The sequence below is a fragment of the Typopeltis vanoorti genome, chromosome 7 (genome assembly GCF_054136105.1).
Source record: "Typopeltis vanoorti isolate ZY-2024b chromosome 7, IOZ_Tvanoo_1.0, whole genome shotgun sequence".
Classification (NCBI taxonomy): Eukaryota; Metazoa; Arthropoda; class Arachnida; order Uropygi; family Thelyphonidae; genus Typopeltis; species Typopeltis vanoorti.
The window spans coordinates 65032833-65047966 of record NC_143555.1 but is presented as its reverse complement, the minus strand read 5'-3'; the positions used below and the strand labels follow the sequence as shown (position 1 = coordinate 65047966).

Genomic DNA, 15134 nt, shown 5'->3' with positions numbered 1-15134 from the left:
GTTGTGGTCGAACTTAACAGTAGAGAGCCTCAGCCAAGACAGAGCACTACATTCGTTAAACAGGTAGTGATAACTATGACCACCGAAGGTCTATTTTGTACAAAGGTATCGAGTCACACAACGAATTCCAAATTACTATCATGATTGCTATTATGCAAAATTGTCCATAACAGATTAATTCTTTGGATACACAGTTATAACGAATCTAAATTAAATGAAGTGATTTTATTGGCCAACCCTTACAGCAATGAAGTGAAAGAGAAAGTAGCTATCATGCTGATCTTCAAGATCGGTGAAGTCTAAATACATTTGATATAGTACAATAAATAAACTCATGAAAAGGGCCTAGAAAACATTCTGAAAAGGTACTTCATTAACAGATCAAGTAGGTTCATAAGCAGAACTAATTAAAGAAATTTGTTCAACAATAAGTTGGAAATTTCCATTTCCAACTTACTGTTGAATGTAATGGAACATTAAACACTAAGTTAAGTCCAAATAAATTATTCAAGTCCTTGGCAGTGTTCTACAGAGTTTTACTGTTTCTTAGAAACTGTTAATTGCAATTGCGATCGAAGCAGATACGAGGATATATTATGTCAGTTAATTGAGTGTGTTTTCTGGCTATTTTCCTGTTTTTTTTTTTTTTTTTTTTTAGGAATGAAAAACCCGAGTTTCAGGGAAGAAAAAACCGCCACCTACTGAGACTGTTTTTTAGACCAGTTAGTTTTGTAATAATGTCTGTAATGCATATTTTTGTACACTTTATTAAACATTATTGAGATAAAATTTATCTGAATTAATGAGATAGTAAGACAATATTAAAACAACCAGCATTCTATTCTAAGTAAAAGAAATTAAGTCCTTATATAGTTGGTAGATCAGCTACTGGTTTTTGAAATAGCCTACGGGGGTCACTATTATTAGTAGGAATTGAAGATGCCAGTTGTTTTTGAAGCTTTTGTCTGGTTGATTCATTCTGAGGATTTTAGAAAGGAAAAAAAAATCGAATTTTTTAATATATAAGAAGAAGAAGAGACGATGAATTTTAAAACTAAAAGGGGAAGGGAAGAATGGAAAATTTCCCGATTTTTTTAGTGCAGGCTATCGTTTAATCGAGCAGGAGGAGAAAGAAAAAAAAATAGGGTGATTGGAATGTTAATAAGCATTAGTGTAAGAGAATGCTGCCATTCTGGTTGATACTTACACCAATGCTCGAGGCTCGTTGGGTGTTTTCAATTACGACCAAAGCAGCTCATGTAATTGGGGAACTACATTGTTTATTAAATGCACATGTTCTGGCCTGTTTGTTTTGCGGGATGAAAAAAAAAATCCAAGTTTCTGGGAGAGGAAACTCTTCCATCACCGTCCCTATAAAAGCTCTTTTGAATCTTAGAAAGATTTCGAACAGGTCTTTCCAACCGGGGGGGGGGGTATCACTTATCGAATCAGCTACAAAGGTTCCCGGTTGGCCGAGTTGATATCTGAATGGCTGAAAAAAGTTTCATATTTAATCTAGAGATTAAATAGTAGGATTCATAGATGACATAATCTTCAACTCAAAACACTGTATTGTTTTTAACCTTTCATGGACGAATAACATAATGTGGAGAGGTTGCTGCTAGGCTTGCAAAAAATGGAAAAGTGCAGTAGGACTAAAATTTTCATTGTGCAGTTTGCTGTTCAGGTTTTGTACTCAACTGTAGTGAGACAGGAGAGTGATATGGAAGTACCTGATATTTATGCAGACGAATTCTAATTTCGTGGTGAACGTTTTCATAGGCAAACGATGTATGGGGTAGTAGGACCAGAGGCCGATCGTTCCTATTTTTTTTTTTTTTTTTTGATAGATTGCTTTTTTACCCCGGTACCGAGGTTAGGTATCGGCAGACAATAATTTAGAAACTATTCCATAGCATGAAACAAAAAGTTGAGCTGTTCAGATCCCATGTAAACAGCATTGCACCGGATTTGGAATTCTATTTTATAGACCATGCCATTGTAGTATGTTTCTTCTTCTCCCTCATCTACAGGGAGGGGTGGTTTTGAGATGAGATTTTTATCATGCATGTTGATAATAAACCTGAAATTCTGCATGTGGATAATGATCCTAAAACCAGTACCCCAAACGTGTTACAGATGTTAAGTATTTCCTTGATTAAGAATTTAAGCAAATACACAGCAGGTATTTGTAAATTTTGGGGAACAACACCATTGTGGGTATTTTTTTCCGCGGAATTTTTATGTAGTGCTATTTATTAGGTGAGTGTATCAAGGATTGTTCTGAAGTCTGATAGTGAGATATTTGCTCTTGCTATACGACGCGGGACTATTGTTAAAGAACGAAGTGTGTGAGGACTGCTTGTTGATATCATATATATTTCTTTTCTTTTTATTTTTATGCTGAGAGTGTAGTAGGAATTATAGTAATTACCTGTTAGTTATATTCTGAATTTTATCTGGTTTTCGATGGCGAGTTGTTCAGATTTAAGAGTTGTTTCTATTTCGAAGATGAATTTTTGCATGGAGGAGAAGTTGCTAAAGGACAGAATCAAAATGAATATGGCATTTGCGATACGTTTTCCGCAATCTAAACACGTCTCTCATATCCTAAAATTAATGTTCACTATATACTCTTCATCCAAATATCCTTTTCGCCTCTTGTTCGATTACGAGAATGTCTTCAAGGAAAATGCCATTCAAGAAATTCAAACTTAACTCCTAAAATATCAGGCGATTCCATATTATCTTTTTCATCTGAGACATTTTTCAGGTTGACTACTGACCGATATTAGTTGTCAGCATCCAAACCTAAATTTTTTTTTTCAGCTAGCAACAAGAATTCACAAACACCAAAGTAAAATTCATTACTCCGCCACTTGAAAGTTTTTCACATTCTAATCATATCCCCCCCCCCTCCCTCTAGATATCCTAAAATTAATGTTCACTATATCTTTTCTATGTCCAATAAGTAATCCATAGTAACTCAGGAGGACTATTCTAAAAATCATAGCTGTCAACTCCATATTCTCCTTAGATTTTCAGAGTTGGTAGAAAATCCTACAAGGACCTTCTAACATGAAACGTAATTCTTGTATTGTACAAAGTAATCTTTTCTCCCTTTCTATATAATAAGTTTAGCAAATCCCACCCACCCCACATTGCCTCGTTTAAATTACAACGAATCCAGCTGTGATATTATTTGGGATTACTTCTCAAGCATCTAAGGCTATGAAAAAGTCAGCCTAGCTATAAAGCAACTGCATTATTATGGCTGATTATGCATTTTCTGGACGGTTTACATGCTATACGGGATAAAAAATCTAGATTTCAGAAGAGGAGGGTGACGCATTTTTTCCTTAGTTCCTCTAGAGCAGCGCTTCCCAAACTGTGAGCCGCGGCCCCCTTGGGGGCCGTAGGTTTTGTTGAGGGGGGCCGTGAAATAATGAAAATAAATTTAAAATGTTTTAAGACTAAGTAGTTTTTTTTATTTTAAAAGAAACGTAATTAACGTTTATTATTTATTATTTCTTTTTTGTTATTTTTTATATTTTAATGGAAAAATTCATGCATTGGTGTTGGTTCACAAACTTTGCTTTCTGCGTATTTCGGCGCTTAATGAATATTAGTAAATATTGCTTATTCATATGTTTCATTTCAAAACAGTGGTTAATTGTATTTATTTCGAATGCTCTCCAGGGAAGCTCCAAATCTTCCTGTCCCTTTCATCAGGCGTTCGTAATCAGGGACTGTTGATATTGACTTTATATACATATCAAAACTCGTTTTATATTATCACTGTCATCCAGCTAGTTTTCTGTTACCAATAAAAGTTTCGCATATACTTCACACATGAAAAAAAAAAAGCTTAAACAAGTTCATGTGGGGATATAGTAACTCGCTTGCAGTGGTAAACAACACACCCTCCCTAACAGCCACTATACTGCAGAGGCAATAAAAACAAATACTTTTATTATGCCAGTGAATAAGGTATGAGGAGTCTGTGTAATATATTTCTCAACAAATAGTGAAATCAGAGACAACTGGGATAAAAACACACTGATTAATGTGTGTTTTTAATGAATCACATGTCCCATCATACAGAAACTATGCTGTATAGACTGAAACAAAACCATATGTTGCATGGATAAACACAGTATCTAACTAAAAACTATTGTTATTAATTAGATGTGTGTGAGTTCGATTTCCCAAGTCAGCAATAAAATTCAACCGAACGTGTTAAAATTCGTAAAAGTGTTAAAACTAAGTAATATATATGAATGTTATTGGCAATTTCACATATGGAATTCGGTTGAAGAGAGTTAGCATTTCAACTCAATTGTCAGCTATGCTTTTATCTTTCGGTTGCGCGATCTTTTGTAAATACCGCACCAATCATATGCACGTTTTAATAACCTGCCTTTGCTGTCTGTTTCGCGTTAGGCTTAATTACCGTAAAGGGAGAAAAGTCACAAAAGAGATAAATATTCCTGGTCCAGGGATTCCTTTATTCAGGTAATATTCACTAATTTCATGTTATCAGTCTGTGGTGTGCCAGTATCGGTAAGTGGTGATATTATTTAATCTATTCTACGTTAAAAAATTTAACCCCGAGATGGATAAGTGGCTGATAAAAAATAAAAAAAATTCCCGCGAACAATCAGAAGAAGCAGAAACAGACTCAAAAAAAAAAAAAAAAAAAAAAAAGACAGTATTTCATATTTTACCAGAACAGCCCACATCGTCTTCAAGAACCAAACGGTCAGAGGCAAAAAATGTAATATATGCATTTGATTTTTGCAATATTCGCTGTGCATGTTTTGTAGTGAATATAAATACAATAAATATTATAATAATATCTCTCTATTACGATTTTTTTCGAGGGGAGCCGTGAAATATTTTAATTTTTGCAAAGGGGGCCCTGACATCCAGAAGTTTGGGAAGCACTGCTCTAGAGCGAATTCAAAAAATTCAGTTGTGCGCACACATACACACATTGGTCAACCGATGTCGAACCCATTACCCAAGAGATATCATTTAACATTAATTCCACACAGGCATAGATTCCAGCGAAAATGAAATATTGCATAACCCCAGTGTGGATGTCTCTCTCTCTCGTCATCTTAAGAAGTTAAACCAAAAATTTCAGTCGTACCGCCGTTATGATTTCTATAGAGAACATGTGCATTACAAAACATATTGGTAGATTCATTCAAAAACAAAGGGAAGAATGTTACTTTTATGGCTGTTGTCAAGAACCAAAGAGGAGTATTGTGAGTGCACTTCAATTACTATCACTGAACAGGTGACAATAGTCACTGCTACATTTTTCATTAATATGTGGTAATTTGATACTAATACCTCGTTCATATGCACGAGAATCTTATTATTACTGCGTCTCTCAATGAACAGGAAGCACTAAGTATTCCGGGGATTACTAAGTCAGAGGAAAATGAACAAAAGAAAAAAAATCTCACATACCTGAAGTAAAGGCGCTGCTTTTTTAGTGGGACCGCTGTGCAGAATCCAGTACAGACACAATCCCATCGTGATGGCAAAAGCGTACAGAGAAAGGACGAACATGGGCACAGATCAGACAGGTGAGATATGGACAGGGACTCTCTACTGCAACCACTGCCCAACTACCTGCCGGCAAGTACACTCGGCGTGATGCGGAGGTGCCGTAACGGCTTCCGTCAGTGGCTGGAGTGACGAGAGCGAGACTTCGAAACTGGAGACAGTGAAAGATTACGTGGAAGGCGGGGCCTCGGAAATCGAACAGCCGTTAGTCGATAGCCGTTTTCTCGGTCAAACATGGAAACTCCGTTTCCCAAAACAGTCGGATGATTGCAGGGGAGGACGGGGCGGGAGATCACGTGACCCCACGGTGGTGCAGGGGGTGCCCGCGCCACCAGAGTTCGATTTGTCCTAATTACACCGTTATCGAGGAGTTCGGCATAAACTGCGGAAACATCGCTTCATTTCGTGCAGATTTCAACCGTTGACACCTGGCCTGTGTGTCCACGGAATGCACGAGTTCACAATAATAGGAGTTAAACAGCCAACCACGCGACACACATATAGCCAAAAGTTCGTAATTATCGCCTCTTCCTTCTGCTGCCATCCCAGGGTTTACGGTGCACAATTCAACCAAAATGATTCCATATCGGAAAGAAAATGCATTCGAACATTCTAATTACGTTTTATGTGTTATATTACGTTCGAATGGCCGATAGTAATTTTCGGCATCTGGACACAGTGTCCACAATAGGTCAGAATGGTATTTCTGACATAAGCATATGTTGCTAAACTTTTTCTTGAAAAGTATCGTATCGTAAAACCCGATAAGTGAAGACACAATGAACATGAATTTGCAGAAACAACTCGCATATTACCATATGCAGACACAATGACGTGCTGTGAAATTAAACTTGGTAACACAGGAACTCCAAAACATACAAGATAATTATTCGTTATATACATACTCTAATCATGAAAACTGTGTCCGGTAATACTGGATGAATATAAATAATCTGAATTGTCTTAAATATGTATTCAGAGATAAAGTAGAAAATTTAAATTTATAGCATTGGAAGGGAGACTCCAAGAAGTTCGGGTATATACTAATGAAATTAACATGTTCTTCGTTTGTATATTTCTTGACAGATTGTATCGCAGTTTACAATGCTCTTAAAGAACGTTTAGGATTTCTTATATAAATGATACGAAGTTCTTTCGGTGAAGGAGCAACAACTATTCTCACATATCCTCGAAATAAATAAATAATAATCGAGAACTGGGGTTAGATCACGAGAATCCAGAGGCCAGCAAAAAATCGGGCAAAGGTGAAGTGCAACATATTACTTTTGTTGTTTCACTTTCAGCAGTTTGAGGCAAGGTAAAGTAGCGTAGTTGGTTCGACATAAAATTCGTAATGTGGTTTTGTTGTCATTTTGTGTAATGTTAGGTAACCATTTAACTCCACAGTAAGAGAAAGGTTTTCCTCACACTCGTCAGCTGTTTGGCCGTGGTAATGCAGTTCATGGCTAACTCGAGCATTGGTTTTCGAGGAATGCAGAACAACTATTTCTGCACTACTTACTACGACTGCATCTACAAATAGGAAAATGCGGTAAGTGTCTTAAAACTATCTACATCGTTCTGAAATAATCCACACTTTCTTTGAATATCCCTTCGAAAAGAGGTCACAGATTCTGTGACATGGAACTCGAACAGACGAAACATTTTCTAGGGTTCAGACGTCATCGTACTGCTATGTCAACAGTTGCGGAGACATCGCTGGCTGGAGTTACGTCATCCCTACATGCTACAAAAATAAATAACTAAATATAAATAAATAAATATTTTTTGAAGTTTGCACACCAAGTTTAATTTCTGTACAGGTTTTTTTTTTTTTTTTTTTTTTTTTTTTTTTTTCCAAAATCAAACTGAACCTTGACACGTGAGTGGCCATTAGAACTGGTTTTCAACGTGATCTTTAGCTGTAGGTTGCAATTCCTCAATGCTTTCTAACACGCTGCTTCGTCATGGACAAAAAACGCAAACCATTTAAGCTTTTCCTTTACGCACGAAAATATCCTTCTTTCTTTGATTAGAAATAAATACTGGTCCGGATGATACAAGAGGGTGCTGTCAGTCTTTCTCTCCCATCCTTCCTTTTTCAATGTCGTGTCATCTTTTCAGACAAACGAAATGGGAGGGGAATGAGATCGTGCGTGATATAACACGCAATCCGAATTCTAATATCCGCTTCCGATTGACCTTATGTGCATTACAGAACCGGAAGAAATGATCCTTGTCATCTACAGACGATCGAGTGGGGATTACTGCTGAGAAATACAGAAACCAATAAGAGCTTTTGGTCGAGATGTCTTTCTGTTACGCTAGGTTAACCAACACTCTACAAGAGAGACATTTTTATACACCGTATCTTTTTTTTTTTTTAACAAATGCAGTTTAAAAATGGATTGTTATGACACTACAGCTGCAAAACGTACGTAAATAAAAATATAAATTTAGCCTGTGCACTACTGTGTTACATAACTGAAATTATTACTTTTCACTGTTGAGAGAAAACGACATCAAATTTACTGTGCATGCACCATAACACGAAGAGATTTTTAAAACTTATTTCAGACAATTCCTTGGCAAATATCAAAATCTGACCGCTCTTCTTTTTCTAATAATTTAAGATAGTAACTTATACAGTACATGTATGATATAATCAACTAGTACGATAACCGTCATATAATATGTAATAACGGACAGCAAAAACTTCTTTCTGTGCGTGTCTATATGACTCAAAAGCAATACAGAGAAAGTAGTCCTCCCCCCCCCTTTTTTTTTTATCAAGTGATGTCATCTTTTTATTGAATATATAATGATTTTCACGTCATTCAGTTATCTCGTGGTAAGTGAGTGAGCGGAATATGCTAGTACGATGATGTGGAATGACTAAAGAACAGGATGAAAGGCATTGTATGAGATTGAATGAACCCCAGCGATTCCTTTAAGACTTCATAATTTTTTTTTTTTCAATATTTACGAAAGCTCACATATTTAGTTTCAATACCAAGCGATTTTCTGCCAAACCAGAACATATCCAACGTCACCAAATGTATATGCAATGAAAATAATTGATCGTGTCATTAAACTGGCGATTTAATGAATTCTCCTTCTCTTCAAACATTGGGCATTTGCCTGTTCTAGCTTCAGTGGTCTTTTCATCTTGCAGCTGGTCTTTATTTATTTATTTATTTTGATGAATTTAATGAATTAATCTACAGTTACAGTAGAAATGTATTAGTGAAAGAGCTGTTATACGAGCTAATGTCTGAAATAAATTCTTTGTGAAAGGAATTTGCTATCTTGAAAAGTTCCTGAATATCTGAGTTTATTAGGCCCAACGTCTACTTCTTCTTCTTCAGATTTTCTTACTTCTTTATTAAGAGGGCTATAATGATATAATTTCTTGCCGATGATATTTTAAATTGAATTCATGAAGTTTAAATTATGCTATTTTGCTTCTTTAGTCATTTATCGTGAACATTAAAAATTAAGTCATAGGCAACTAAAATTATACGGATTTTCTCTAATTAAAAAAACAAATAATTTGCTGAAAAACATTCTTAAATGACCCCCCCCCCCTCTACTACCATGTAATGAACACATCAAAACTGAACACTGTTCACTTCAAAACAAAAGAGAAAAAATAATGAGCGTGATTGAAATCACTAACGGTGATTTTAAATACCATAGCTGTTGAACTTGAATCATCGCTACTAAATAACGCTGACTGCGTTACATGAGCTATAATTGGTACAGTATACATAACAACAGTGGCGCACCCAGAGGGGGGGGGGGGGGTCAGGTCCCCCCTTGGTCCCAAAGAAAAAAAAACACTAGAAAAATTTTCCAAAAATGTTTTCCTAATTAAAATTAATTTTTTAATTTATATTGTGCCGTATCTTCTATTTCTATACTACTTATGAATTAGCGATCATTGCAGATGCTCAGTCATAGGTCGTATGCGATGCGTAGTGTGTATTCTCAAATCATCTACTCAACTCGCCCCCCCCCAAGATTAAATCTTGAGTGGTACTGCATAACAGGATTCAAATTTAAAGTGAAAGTCAAATTTAATCGGAAATTTTCCTAATACTGGATACGAACATCAGGTTTATGGCGTGGTAGTTTCATTCTAATGTTAAAAAGTAATATCATGTATGACTGCTATTAAGACTGCAGGAAATGTAATATCTCAAAATAAAAACAGTTTATCTGGATAAGAAACAGTTACTCTCACAAAATTTCCAGTACCAAATGCGAATCATACGCTGCCATGATGCATAATCTTTTGTCCTGATCTACATAGATGGTGTTAGATCGATGTCAGTAGTCTAAAAGTATAAACTAATATTTTCTTGGGGGAGAATATCTAATTAAAACCTTTAAGTGCAAATTGATGCACTGTTTCAACAATTACACTCTGGATACTGATACACACAGCGAAATCAGGGCTAATCTATTATCCAAAACTACACGAAGGCTGTATTCCTTACTTGAACATGCTATTACTGTTGTATGGAATTACTGCCAAAGCAAAGCAAGGCCAGTGTATCGCTTGTTATACTCTCTGGCCAGTTTACGTGTTTTGAGGGAGATCTCCATTCCCTCCCCCCCTCTCTCTCCCATTCATTTTAACTCACCTTCAGCTGAAACGCGACTATAAAGGTTCTTCGAGCCGAGGTCTTTCCAATTAAAGGGCATCGTCGATAAGAACTGATAACGAATCATTCATTGCGGTATGTTAAATACCGCAATTAGGTATTAGCAGCCGATTATGATAACGCTTGGTCTGTTGTAGTGGAACTTACCTTTTTCGTTGCCACACTCTCTTTTTTCTTTTCCATTAAGGATGGCAACTGATCCCATGGAACAATTTCCTCTTTGGCCAGCAATGATTTTCTTGTTGGCGTAAGACCTGTGGATCCACTGGAACACTGAGTACCCAGAGATGAATGACTAGAGGCCGATGCTAGGGTAACACTAGACGTGCACAGAGAATGAAGATTAACAAGATTAGGAACTGATCTACTCTGGACGACTCCTACGCTTGAAGTTTCTCGATTGGGCACTTCCTGACTCTTCCATGGAGTAGGTAAAAGACTCTCCTGCAACGATCCCATTTTGGACGGCAACAATTCGTTCTCTGGAACCTTGGTTAGCCTAGAAGTCGACCTAGTAGCTTTAACGATACCTTCTTCCTCCCACTGATTTGGCCACTTGTTAGGAAGCAACGACAGCTTTCCCAACTGTGCCTTCAGTTTCACTGCTGAAGATTCCGAAATAGTTTCAGTTGGAGATCTGATGGCAGGAGTTTCTTGGCTACACGAGGTGGTGTCAGTCCCCGATAATTGTCTATGGTAAAAAGAAAGGACAGCTTGCTTTTGAATAGCCTTTAGTTCGGGATCGGAAACGCGGTGTTTCTTATCTGGGTCTAAGAAAATAGGTTTCTGTAAAACTTCTTCACATTCTATAGATTTTGCACTTTCGTTATAGCTAGCTGATTCCATCAAACTTTGGGAAAATGCCTTGTCTCCACTAGATTCTTTTGGAGGAAGAGGTGGAGGCAGGCGTTTCTCTTCAGTTTCATCGGCATTCCGCAGAGAATCTATGACGTTTGTTGACACCTGTGGATCCGATGATCGAGATAAGCTATTCAAATCTGGTGAGCTCTTTACCTCCAACATGGATGTTCTACCAGATGAAGGTGGTGAATTCGTTATGCTCAATGATGAGGAAATTGAGTTCCTAGAAGATGGTACTCTGTGCTTTGCATCTTTCTCTTGTCCAGAAGTAGACTGCAAGGTAGATGATGAAGAGGATACGGCGGAAGATGATGTGGATGGTGCATAATAAAGTATACTTTCAGATCCATGTCTCTGGGGCTGTTGAACTCTGGAACTGTGAGCTACAATCTCCCTGTGGCAACCGTGTCGTGCCACAAGTTGCGACCTAGTAGGTCCTTCAAGAAGCAAACTGGGTGTGCTTCCATCACAAGACGACTGAGGAGAAAGTCTGCCACTCTCGGGCATTGTTGAATGTCCGCTATCAAATAATGAAGACCTACTGGATACCTGGACACTAAAAGCACTCAAATCGCTGTAAGATCCATGCCACTTGACCGCACCTCTAGCTCCACTATGACTGCTGCTGTCCATACTTCCAATCCAAGTTCCAGCCTCACTCGATGCTTCAGGATCTCCGCCACTACCCGAAGCTGAAAGAGGCCACTCCCGATTCATGTTTTCCATGCGTAATCTGTCCAGGAATGGTGTTTCTGCAGATCCAGCACTGGTGAGAGGAGATGAATACTGGGCATATTGACGAAGTACTTCCTCATAGCGTCCTATATAAGCATCGCCATTGGCATCAGAAGCTTTCTCAGGGGTTCCGTGAGGAATGTCCCTTTCCGGAGGTGAGTGAATGTTGTAGTTCTTGTCGCCATAGCAGCGAGGCATGCAAACAGTTTTTTGAAATGCTTCAAAGTCGAAACTATGATGACTACCAGTCGTAAGGGATGGAGACTTAGTAACTTCGTTGGCAAAAGTAGTTTTTTGATCTTTTTTCTTCCTCACTCCCTCAGCTGCCTTTTCTAAAACAGGCTGCAGCTGGTTAGACGAAATTTTAAAAGACTTCTTTGGGCGGATATAAGTCATTTTTTCTTTAGGATAGTCTGTGTGGCCTGTCCACGAGTGTGACCTGTGGGTAGATGACGAGGTGATCCCTACATCGGATGACGTCACCGGCCAGGACGGATACTTTTCGTGAGCCATCATCTGTTTGGGTGCTGTCATATTACACGAGGGCGGAAGCGGCGGAGTTGACTGTTTCGTGCATGGCTCAGTGGACGGATTAATGGAAAATTTATTGTTAATATTTGATTTTTGAAGGCACTTAAAACCTTTGAGGTCACTTGTAGCATTACCATTCAGTATCTCGTCGTGTTTCTGTTTGTCACATGTTGGAGAAGTTTTGGAGTGACACTCATCAGCTTTTGATCTCAGGTCTTTTCCATTAGGAATTTGACCTTTTGAAGGAGATTCTTCACAGCCTTTTTTATCCCATGTCGTCCTGGTATGGACCACTGGAGCGAAATCCAACCCACTGGAGGATGCCAGAGCCTCGTACACCGATCCTTTCTTAAATCTCCTCGTTACCATGTCCGATTCTTGGTCGCTAGATAGAAGGCTACCAACGGAAGCGGTCGAGAGACGTGACGAACGAGGAGGACTTTTCTGCACAAGGGTGGGTGTTGATTTAGCTGCCAATCCTCGGATCGAATTTCCTTTGGAAGGACTGGTTTCGTTATCTATGCTTGGACGTCGAGTTGTTTCCTGTTGACGAAGAAAAGACTCGCTACTCCTACGGACAGAACAGTCACCTGGCCGACATACTTCTGGCGACACACTTTCTAACAGCCTCACTTCTTGATAAGTGGCTCTCTGCCTTGTATCCCATTCCAATCTGAAAATACAAATAAGAAAACATTATAGAGTATGAAACTATAATCAGGACTCAAATTATAGATTAGAACTCAAACTATAAATCGCAAATGATTAAGTATTACTAAACATATTGAACTAACATAGTTAACCTGGATTATAGTTTTTGGAGTAAGTTAACGTCATTTTTAACATTACTATAAACAAACAAACAAACAAACAAAAAATCGATTATTCGCAGTCTAGTGAACGTTTAGAAATGTAGTGGTAGAGTAACATTAAATACCGCTATCTCTAGATTTTCCTCAAGAGTAGGCACGGCGATAATATCACTTCACACATGTAATTTTTTTTTTTTGGGGGGGGGGGGAGTGATTCGAACATACATTGTTCGCAAAATGCAGTCCGAAAATTTTTGAAGCAGTTGGTTACTGATGTTTCCAAATTTTGAGTAGCAAAAACTAGATCAGATCCTACTCATACCAGATCAGAAAGATACTACAATATAAACGTTGTAATGATTGCTGTCAAGTCTCCTCTTAACGGTCCCTTTTTTTGTGATTCAGGTAGTAACTGTCAACGCTTCCGAAAATATCATTTCCATTCGATGATCATGCTATATATCTCCGGATTCAAATGCAAAAATGGTCATGAGGTTTGAATATTGCAGCATAATGGATTTGTTGATCATTGTTATCCCGCTCTTAAAAATCGTCATTAAACGATTGTACAAGAGGCAATGATGATACCAAAACAGATAATTTAAGTCAAACTGAACTTACATGGCTCAATTATGTCACCCATCAATCTGACATCATTTTAAGATCCAAACAAGTATATGGGGAAAAAAAACCGCTATTACTTCTCTGGTTTAATTAAGTTTTTAAAATTCGCTTACTTCTGTTGCGCCAACCAACCCACATGCTGTGGATTTGAATCCCGCCTTGGTATTCAAACTTTGTGAATATATTAGGTGGGAGATAAAACGCATAGTTCGGTGTGAAGTCACCGCCTAGCTTATTAGAGGACTTAAATAGGTCGGGGAGACAAAAAAAAATTCCATATTTGGTCTACAGTGGGGGTTTCTGGATTATCTAGATAATCCAGAAACTTCCCAAGATAATAATACTAATGCACTATAGGTTCGTAAATGTACTACAGGTTTAAAAATTGCCCTCAGAGGGAATTTATTTAACTGTCTCTTGATATCACTTTACATCAAAATAAATATAGAATACAGAATCTGAGTGAAACAAAAAATGAAAATAAAAGAAAAAGAATAGTGCTGACTGTTTAAGAAAGTTAGTCTTCTTTGAGTCAAGATGAGCTTTCTTCTGCGTGATTCCGTGGAATTTGTTTCTCCACTTTTCTTTTCCTCGACGGACAGTATTAGTCACACCTTACCCCATGGCCTTAATTAAGTGTCTTATTCAAACGTAGAGCTGCTGTTAGAATAAAAAAACGCGAACAAAGATGCAAAAACAGGGTTGTTTACGTTCACGAGTCGTGCCTAAAAGCGAAAGGCGATTGCCGGTCTTTGACGAGTTCATGCTTTCGCCTGGAAGATTTTTCAGTGCTGTGAATTCCTTAGGAATTTTTTTTGCTTAAAGCTTCTAGTGTTAATTACTACTTCTTAGTTTAGCTGAACTCTTGAATCCCCTGAGAGGAGCAAGGAGTAACACGTGAAAGAGGAGAGGAAAGAGATATATATTTAATTTAAAAGGAATGGTAATTTAAGAATATTAAAAAAATTCTCCAGATTATTCCACATAAAAAAAGGAAAGAATCACTTTCGGATTTCACATCGTATTTACCACTCAGATATATGTGAATAGCAAATATCTCACTCAAATTAACATTTTAATTTACCCGCGTATAGTTTAAAAATAGCTGCACTTTGTAATGAACTAAAAGAAAAAAAGCACAGATCTAAAAAACAAGTATTGAGATACCAAGCGCAATGTTATTTTATTTATTAATAATAATAACTGTTATTATTACTTGTAGTTTGGTAGCATATAAAGGAAATAATGATTTTTTTTTTCACGTTTCACTATGAAATTGGCAGCTACTTTGCTGTTATTCAAAAATGTGTCTAATCAAAAT

At 37.5% G+C, this 15134-nt stretch overlaps 1 protein-coding gene across 1 annotated transcript in view; it reads right to left on the bottom strand.

Moving 5' to 3' along the window:
- Positions 1-15134, bottom strand: part of LOC150104736 (uncharacterized) — a 252990-nt gene that overhangs the window by 118816 nt on the left and 119040 nt on the right. The window contains exon 4 of the mRNA XM_090395619.1: positions 10398-13050. Coding sequence (XP_090251745.1) covers positions 10398-13050 — 2653 coding nt within the window. The remainder of the gene's footprint in view (positions 1-10397; positions 13051-15134) is intronic.